Here is a 10,460-nt window from a genome sequence, read left to right on the forward strand (position 1 = left end):
TCATGTGCATTGTATCTTACTAATATACCTAGGTTCTTATTCATTAAGTGAAAGATTCTTTATATTCTATAGCACTTTACAGTTTTCAAGATTCACACACATTATTCCATAAAATCCCATAAAACCTTTTTTTTCCTACCCCTATATTGCCCTTTTCACTTTCCTCTCCAAACTGATAACCACTAGCCTGTCCTTTGCATCTGTGAGTGTGCTTCTTTTTTGTTATAATCACTAGTTTCTGTGTTTTTTTAGGTCCCACACATAAGTGATATCATACAGTATTTGCCTTTCTCTATCTGACCTATTTCACATAGAATAATGCCCTCCAAGTCCATCCATACTGCTGGAGATGGCAAATTTTAATTCTTTTTGCTATATCTCCTCAAGTAAGGGAAACGAAGGCAACATTTTTAAGAGGGGGCTACATCAAACAAAAAAATCCTTTCCACAACAAAGGAAACTATCAACAAAACAAAAAGCCTGCCTACTGAATGGGAGAAAATATTTGCAAATATATGTGACAAGAAGTTAATATTCAAAACATACAAAGAAAGCATAACTCAAAAAATCTGATTTAAAAAATGGGCAGAGAACCTAAATACACATTTTCCAAAAATTTTCATACAGATGACTTACATTGAAAAGATGCTCAAAACCACTAGCCATCAGATAGAGGCAAATCAAAAACACAATGAGATATCTCCTCACACCTATCAGAATGGCTATTATCAGATGGACAACAAATAACAAATGTTGGCAAGGATGTGGAAAAAACGGAACCCTTATGCACTGTTGGTGGGAATTGGTTTAGCACAGTGGAAAACATATGGAGGTTCCTCAAAATATTAAAAACAGAAAATTAAAAAAAAAAGATTCTAGAGCAAAACACTGTCTCAGAAAATAAATAGAACTACCATATGATCCAGAAATTCCACTCCTGGGTATTTATCCAAAGGAAAAAAAAAACCACTAATTCAAAAAGATATGTGTAAAACTGATTCACTTTGCTCTACAGCAGAAGCTAACACAGCACTGGAAATCCACTAAAAGTCAATTTAAAAATTAAAACATAAAGAAGTACCTCCAAACCACTCCCCCCCTGAAAAAAAGATGTATGCACCCTTATGTTCATTTGCAGATTAATTTACAATAGCCAAGACATGGAAGCAAAATACATGCCCATCAATAGATGAGTAGATAAATAAGTAATGGAATATATATACAGTGGACTCTCACTTAGACAAAGAATGAAATCTTGCCATTTGTGACAACATAGATGGGCCTAGAGGGTATTATGAGAAGTGAAACAAGTCAGAGAGAGAAGGACAGTGTGATTTCACTGACATGTAAAATCTAAAAATAGTACATATGTAGAGACATGACTAAACAGAAACAAAGTCCTAGATACAGAGAACAAATAGGTAGCTGCCAGATGGGAGGGGGTTGGAGGGAGGAAAAAGTGGCTGAGGGAAACTAAGGCACAAATGTACAGTTACAAAATAAATGCATCGTGGGTATAAAATGTACAGTGTGAAGCCTATAGTCAATAGCTGTGTAATAGCTTCATATGATGATAGATGGTAACTAGATTTACTGTGGTGATCATTTTGAAACGTACAAAAATATGCTGTGCACCAGGAACCCATTCAGTGTTGTAGTTCAATTATACTTCAACAAACAAACTCACAGAAACAGATCAGATTTGTTGTTATTAGGGGCAGGGTATGGAGTGGGAGAGAACTGGATAAAAGTGATCAAAATGTACAAATTTCCAATTATAAGATAAAAAGTTATAGGGATGCAATGCACAACAGGATTAATTAATATTGCTGTATGTTATATATGAAAGTTGTTGAGAGAGTAAATCCTCAGAGTTCTCAGCACAAGGAAAAAATATTTTTAAATTTCTTTTAATTTGTATCTTTGTAAGATAATGAACGTACACTAAATTTACTGTGGTCATCATTTCATGATATATCATTATGCTGTACAATTTAAACTTATACAATGCTCTATGTTAATTATATCTCAATAAAACTGAAAAAAATTAAAACATAGATGTTAAAATCCATGGGTTAAAATTTGATCAGGATCAAGATATTTATATAATTTCAGGCCTTTCCCTTCTAATTAGATTTTAATTTCTAAGGAAAAAATATCACAACTTGTCATAGGAGAGACCTGGGGGACATCACCTTAATCAAGTGACTGAACTTAACAGCATCACCTGTAAGACAAACCAGCCTCATGTACCTTTCTGTAATGATTGGCTCCTGCATGGGGAACAAAATAAAGCACATTTTGGAGATAATCAACAAGATTGAATATAAATTGTGGATTAGATTATAGTACAGTTATATTGCTATAAAATATCCCAGTTTAGATAACTGTAGTAGCTATGTAAGAAAATGTGCTATTCTGAGTAACTGTACACTGTACTTGGAAAGCTCTAAGACACTGATGAAAGAAATTGAAGGCAACACAAACAGATGGAAAATAAACTGTGCTTATGGAATGGAAGAATTATTATTGCTAAAATGACCCTGGGGAAGACATGGCCAGTGCTCACTTCAGGTCCAGCTGTCTCTCCAAACACCCTGGGCACACACAGACTGCACAGGGATGAACCCACACAAAGACACACCTCCAAAACTGAGATAGGTAACAGTTTCACATAATTTCACTGAGACAGAGAGAGTTTAACAAAATAAGATGACAAAAGAATATGTCTTAAATGAAAGACCAAGAAACAACAGCCCTTGAAAAAACTCTAATGAAACAGGTAAATAATTTACCTGATAAAAAGTTCAAGGCAATAGTAACAAGAATGTTAACTGAACTGGGTAAAAAATAGATCAACACAGTGTGAATTTTACCAAAGAACTGGAAAATATAATAAAGGACCAGTCAGAGCTAAAGAATACAGTATGTGAAATGAAAACTTCAGGAGGAGAAATTAATAGCAGATTAAATAATATAGAAGAATGCATATGCCATCTGGAAAAATGCGAATTACCCAATTAGACAGAAAAAAAAAATTAAAGAAACAGAAAACCATTTTGTTTTAAATGAGAATAGTTTACAAGAACTCTGGGACAACATCCTTCACATTACCATTCACAATATAGGGATCTCAGAGAAAGGAGTCAAAATGTATTCGATGAAATTAGGGCTGAAACCTCCCTGAACCTGAAGAAGGAAACAGGTATTCAGATATAGGAAGCACAGAGATTTCTATTGTAAGATTTCACTCACATGTGGACTCTAAAAAATAAACAAAACAAAAATAAACTTACAGGTACAAAAAACAAATTAGTGATTACCAGAAGGGAAGTGTACTGGGACATGAGTGAAATGGGTGAAGGGGGTCAACTGTAAGATGATGAATGGCAAGTAGACTTGTGATAGTGAATACTTTCCAGTGTATACAGATGCCGAATTATAATGTTGTGCACGTGAAAATTATATAATTGTTTAAAACCACCAATGAAAATCTTGTTTTGCCACATATCAGTTTGCCCTTTGTGAGTTATTTCACTAGTATTTCATTCATTCTGGAGCCAAGTTTACTGACATACTGCAAATAAGCATCAATCTATTACTTCTTTATTACAAATCATTTTTCATTCCAGCAAATTTTTGTCTGTAATTTTTTCAGTGTTATATTTGAAGCAACAGGGGAAGTGATTGATACATAGCAGGCACTCAACAAATATTTATTGCTTAAATAAATGAATGAAACACTGAGACATTAATTTATTCTTGACACATTTTTAATTGTTTAAACCAAATGTGGAACTTTAACATAGCATTAGGTCAGGTTAAAAGTCTATATTATACCATGCTACTGTGGAAGAAATATTTGAAGACAAGACCCTTTTTGTTCCTTAAAAATAATATTAGAAGGCGACTGCCTCTTCTCTCTCTGTGTAGAAATAAAATTATTTGCAGGAATCTCGAGAAATAATATCCTGAGGAAAAAATAAAAGAAAATTGTATCTTGACCCCAAAAATAATTGTCTTAAATTTTCTCTGTTATTCAAGGAGATTTTCCATGAAATTTTTTAGGTAGACTGCATTTTCTAGGATTCTTGGTCCTAAATTCATTTTCCTAAATTCATTCAACAAAGAAAATGCCAAAATTTATCATTTCATTTTACTATGGCAAGAGGAAAGGAAGTAGTATACCCGCTAGGGAATTTCTATCATGCTTCTTGCCAAGAGATTTCCACTGAGGTTTATTACTTGTATGGAGAAAATGTCCCACAGCTTTATATAAAGAGGAAGAACCTTTCCTGAGCAATTGTTTTAGAGTAAAATGGGTTTTCATATCTAAACATATTTAAGATGCTTCAAATCAAATATATTTATAATGTTAAGGACCTACAATAAGAAGTAAACATACTGAAACAGAGAGAAAATTCAGTCCTCATCTCCAATTAATCCTGATGGAAACTAAATATCAATGTCAATAAAGGGAAGTACTACCATTGAATATCAACATTAATTTAAAGTAAGTATTATCTGTAAGTGATTGTGATCTGTTTTGCTTGATGATTTATATCATTTTGTACAAGATTTTGTGCAAAGCTGCATACTAAAAAAAATGTGTAAGTAAATTGGCACTTTTAGTATTAATAGTATTGAAATGCTCCTATTCTGGAAAAATAAATCTAGAGATACTGTTTGTGTTAGCGGTCATTTTCATTAATTTAAGTATATGTGTGCTGACACAAAATCTTAAAATCATTAACATTATGTTAAAGCCAAAGGATATGAGTAATTTTTGGAAATGAAAGGGAAGAAAATGCAAATCTTATGAGACTTCTTCTGGTGGAGATAAGTACAGTGGTAATATTTGGATACAACCTAAGAAAAATTAATTTGAAGATGGAGACTCCTAATCAACCTGGACACTATAGTTCATGAAAATAACCAACCAAACATTAAGTATTACTTACAAAAGTGTAGCCATACATATTGGATTGGTTAATCCTAATAGCACGGTAAGGTAGATAAGGGAGGTTCCAAATATTAAAGCAGTGCATAAAAGATACATTTGTTAATCATTACAGTGAAATGGATCCAGTTTTCTGATTTCATATCCTATTACACCAGTGCTTTTTCAAACATTTTACCATTGCCTAAAGCAACTTTTATATTTTATATAATAAGCCTAGTCATACACACATACATATACTCATACTTGTAATGGAAACAAATATTATAAAATCAATAAAATGATATATAACCATTAAATGTGTGATAGATTACAATTCACAGTATGAAAAACACTAATATATATCATACTGTATTTTTAAGAACTGATACCTTTAATAATTTTATATAGCCAGTCTGTACAATCAATTATTGCCTGTCTTGTTTTTTTTTAAGTTCTGAACATGTTGCAAGGAATCAGTTTCTTTTAGGTGTATTTTTTTAATGACAAAAATTTACTTTGGCAAAAGTAATTTTAGAATTTGAGACATAGGATTAAGGAAAAGCACTATGTCTTATTTCTGTGTAAAGCAGATGAATCCAGCTGGAGCCCAGTGAATTCTAAAATTACCCAGAAATCAACTCAAAAATTCAACCAGAGAATGATGAAGCTCAACTGAGTAAGGATGAAGGAAATGAACACAGGCAGTAAGTCAGCATGGGTGGTTCTTGGGAAACAGTCTTCTATTTTGTTATTTTCTCTAATATAAGAGCAATTGTGAGACCCCCCCCTTTTTTCTCTAATAATTAAACTATGAAAATTTGTTATATTTCATTTCCTAGGTGAAATATCAAGATTTGTTAGTCTTCCTTTCAAGTGTACTACAAAATCATTATTTGGGGCATTTTGTCTCATAATTTTTTATCTTGCAAATATCAAATCACATCACTGGAGTTTTACCACAGAGAAAAACCCCTTCATAACTCATGTTATTTAACTGAATAAATTGACCATCAAGAGTACTTAATACTGAAATGCAAATCTTCCCTTTGACTCAAATCCACAAACAAGAGCAACAGTCATGAATGCAGGCAATGCAAGTACCCCACAGTTTTTCATTCTCTTGGGTTTCTCTGACCATCCCTGGTTGGAAATGCCACTCTTCACAATAGTTCTTGCTGCTTACATCTGCACACTAGCGGGAAACATCTTGATTATTGTGATATCCAGGGTAGATCCTCAACTTGACAGCCCTATGTACTTCTTCCTTTCCAACCTCTCCTTCCTGGACCTTTGTTTTACTACAACCACCACCCCTCAACTGCTGCTGAACCTCTGGGGCCCAGATAAGTCTATCACTTATGGAGGCTGTGTGACCCAGTTTTATATGTTTCACTTCCTGGGAGCCACTGAATGCATCCTCTTAGCTGTGATGTCCTTGGATCGTTATGTGGCCATCTGCAAGCCTTTGAGGTACCCGGTTATCATGCAACAGCAACTCTGTATCTTCCTAGTGGTCATGGCATGGCTAAGTGGTTTGGCTAACTCCTTGCTTCAGTCATCCCTCACCATCCAGCTGCCACTCTGTGGCAACAACAAGGTAGATGACTTCCTGTGTGAGGTCCCAGTGATGATCAAGATGTCATGTGCTGACACCACATTCAATGTAGCTATGCTCTCTACTGTGGGCACTTTCTATTCCCTGGTTCCCTTGTCACTTATTCTTGTCTCCTACGGGTTCATTGTAGCTACAGTGCTCAGAATTCGGTCCTCAGAGGGAAAGAAGAAGGCCTTTAACACATGTAGTTCTCATGTTATTGTTGTATCTCTCTTCTATGGACCAGTAATTAGCATGTATGTGCAACCTTCTTCTACTAACTCCCAGGATAAGAACAAACTAATGTCCCTTTTCTACAGCATGGTAACTCCTATGCTTAATCCTTTTATTTATACTCTAAGGAACAAAGACATGAAAAGGGCAATGACGAGCCTTCTTGTCTTATTGTACCATCAAAGAAGAGAATAAACATAGCTATTTTTGTGCTTCATACTCTCCATATAGGGCTTGGAAGAGCCCCTGTTCTAAAAGCACTTCTGATTTTACCTCCTCTCAAAATTCTCCCTAAAATGTAGCTTTTTAATATGTAGCTATCATAATAAATAAAATAAACATGTGGTACAACATTTTAGATAAAATTTATAAAAATGTTAAAATTCATTTGTATATAAATTGTGTCTTAGAAAGTATTGAAAGACATATTTTAAAAATATCTCTATGTGACAAATCCTATCATGTGTAGGCACATTTGATGCACCTGGCTGTACTTGCTAGAGGGCTGTTTTTCAGCTTCGGCACACATTACAATCTTTAAACTTATAAGGACTAACTCCTCTACAGAACTCTTACATCAGAATTTTAAGAAATCGTGTCCAGAAAATTAGTTTTTGAAACTGCCTCAGTTAACTTTGAAGTACATGCAGAATTTGTGAGGACCATCATCGGAAAAACAAATTGAGATATCCATTAGGGACAGAGGTCAGAAGGGATCTCAAATATGGGAAAAGGTATAAGCTGACCCTTCCCCTCCAAAATAGGTGACAATTTGCCAAAAGATTGAAGAGTTTCAAATGCTCTAAGCTTTAAAAGAAAGATATAAATGCATAAGCAGAAAAATTAAAAACACAACCCCTAGCAAACACTAAGGCAAATGCAACAATACCAAATTGAATACCTAGACAATATGATTTCCTTAAAAAACCAATACAGAATTGTAAAGTAAAATAAAGTAAAAATAAACAATAAATAAATAAATAAATATTCTATGAAATTCAGCTAAGTACTTCAATCAGTAGTGAAACTCTCATTTACGTGCAATAAAATTTTTCAAAATTGGTTTGCTAAAACTAAATTATACAACAAAGAATTGACAATTGAATTGTTACTGTTGATACTAAATTATCAGTATGGGTAAGTAAATATTTAAAACTATCTCAAACAAACCAAAAATGAAAAGAAGAAACCATAAAAAATTATGCAAGAAAACATATGATTTAGAGAATAGACACATGAAACTAAATATAAACAACAGGAATGGTAGTTGAATGAAAACAATAGATAGAGGAGAAATAACTAAGAAAATAGTCAGAAAATTCCGTGGGAATGAGAGGTTCCAGCCATACATTAGGCACTCCAGCCCTGGGATTTGACACCAGGAAAATAACCCCCATTAGCCGGTTTGAAAACCAATGGGGCTTAGATCAGAGCTATAAGAAACCAAGACTCCACTCTTAAAGAGAGCACCACAGTCACGCTTACTCTTGATCACAGCGCAGAAGCTACAAACTGAACACTGCATGGGCTCTGGTCAGCTTGCCAGGACTGCACCAGCAAGACCCCGGCCCACACCGGCCTCCAGCTCCCGCCCCTCTTGCCCTGGCATTGCTCTCCTCTGTAGCAGAGGCTGTTGCCAATGAGAACACCCACACTTAGAAGGAAAGGAGCTGGCTTGGAGCCCAGTCATGCCCTCACCAGGGCCAGGGCAGTCATTGCCAATGTATGTGTCCATGCTCACACATGAGAGGAGCAAAACCTAGGGAGGAGAACATTATCACTGGTGGGCATGAGGCCACCTTACTGGCATGGCACCAACCACTCTCGCCCCAACCCAGCCTCCAACCAAGGCATGCATATACTGGGGGAAAAGTGAAACCAGCTCAAGAGTGCAACTTCATGCCCTCAGGCCCAGGCAAGGACTCAACCAAGGTAGAGACAACCATCACACCCAAGAGAAACCCAACTCTGTCAGAGTTCCTTGTCTAGCCCCTTGGGCCTTGAACCTACCTCCAAAAGGATGATGAGCACAAGAGAGGTGCTTACTCCCACCTGACTCTGACTCAAGCCCCTCCTACACCAGCCATACCTCACACCAAGGTGGTGGCTGCCAGCACACATGGAGAGAAGATGCAGCCCACGCTCACTTCAGATCCAGCTCTCCTGCTGAAGCCCCTGGGCACACACAGAATGCCTAAGGATGCCTCAAGCCCAGGATAGGTAACTACTTCACTTAATTTGATAAAGACAGAGAAAGTTAAACAAAATGAGAAGACAAAGTAATATGTTTCAAATAAAGAACATACCTGAAAAAAACCCTAATGAAATGAGATAATTCACCTGATAAAGAGTTCAAAGCCGGAGATCAATCAAGTTTGAGATGGCTGCCCCAGATGGGGACTCAGAGGAAAAAAAGAATACATGGGCAGAGATATGCCCTAGGGAGTGAGTGGCTGGAGCTACAGATTAAGTGACCCAGTCCTGGGGTCCTACACAGGGCAGATGAGTCCTCTTGACTGACCAGAGGATCACTGGGACTAACAGGAAGGCTGTGGGAAGCTTGACTCTGCTGGTGACGAGTGCACATCACTAGGTTACCCTCAAGGCAGGGCAAAGATGGTGAAGAGAAGACTACTCCAGTGGCTCCAGGGTTTCTGGAGAAAGCCTCTGCACATGCCCTGACCCAAGCCAAGCATACACTTCAGTATCACTTAATTCACATTGTAGTGCTGCACTGGATCTGGGTGGTCACGACCAAGAAGGATGCTCAAAAATGGGACACAGAGGTGACTCAGTCCCAGGTTGGCATCTGGGTCAGGTGGTGGCCATTGTTGGAGCTTACACAAGCATCACACTGGAAACAACCCAGAACTCTGACAGTGGCCAGTTTGCCACAGTTCACACATTGATACATGCCAAGTGTCCATGTGGGCCCTGCCTTCCCTGTGGTGTGGTTCCATAAAAGGGTAAGGTGGCAGAGGTTGGAGGGGAATATTCAGCTATGAGAGACAAAGGGACTTGGATCCAAGACTGCATCTGAGCAGAGTGAGGGAAATGTTTGCTGGCCCCTGCTCAGGAAGTGCATCAGGGACAGTTCGGATCTGTCTATGGCCAACACAAGCTAAGAGCCTGCTTGGGCCCTCCCTTGCTTCAGCACTTCCCCACTATGAGGCAAAGGTCCTGGTGTGGGAGAGGAAAAAGCACACTCTTAAAGGGAAAAGAGCCAGCTTGGGCCCAGCCCTCAGGGGTTCTAGTCCAGCAACCTGGGATCAAAACCCACTCCCAATTAGGAGGTGACAGTCATGAGCAGAGGGGAAATCCCACTTCATACCCAGCTCCAGCTTCAGTCCCTCCATCTTCTACTAAGGTAATGGCTGTTAGTACATCCTGAAGAAAGAAGTGACATGTATCCACATCAAATCCAGTTCTCCCACCAAAGAAATCAGGCACATGCAATCCATACAGGGACATTCCCACAGAGTGACACTCAGGTAAGACCACAAAAGGTCACTGTTTAATCTAAATTCATAGAGGTTGAGAAAGTGAAGTAAGATGAAAAGGCAGAGGAACTGGTTTCAATTAAAAGAACAGGAGAAAACTCTAAAAAAGTAATGAAACAAATAAACAATTTACCAGATAAATAATTCAAAGCACTAGTAATAAGAATGTTAACTGAATTAAGGAAAAGAA

The 10,460-nt window shown here is 37.1% G+C and overlaps 1 protein-coding gene across 1 annotated transcript; it reads left to right on the plus strand.

Moving 5' to 3' along the window:
- Positions 1-6,020: 6,020 nt before the first annotated feature.
- LOC138069595 (olfactory receptor 2B11-like) lies at positions 6,021-6,965 on the plus strand. Its single transcript, XM_068960937.1, has one exon. It carries the CDS (start codon positions 6,021-6,023, stop codon positions 6,963-6,965), a length of 945 nt encoding a protein of 314 aa, XP_068817038.1.
- Positions 6,966-10,460: the final 3,495 nt, after the last annotated feature.

This window comes from Capricornis sumatraensis, chromosome 22, assembly GCF_032405125.1.
Source record: "Capricornis sumatraensis isolate serow.1 chromosome 22, serow.2, whole genome shotgun sequence".
Lineage (NCBI taxonomy): Eukaryota > Metazoa > Chordata > Mammalia > Artiodactyla > Bovidae > Capricornis > Capricornis sumatraensis.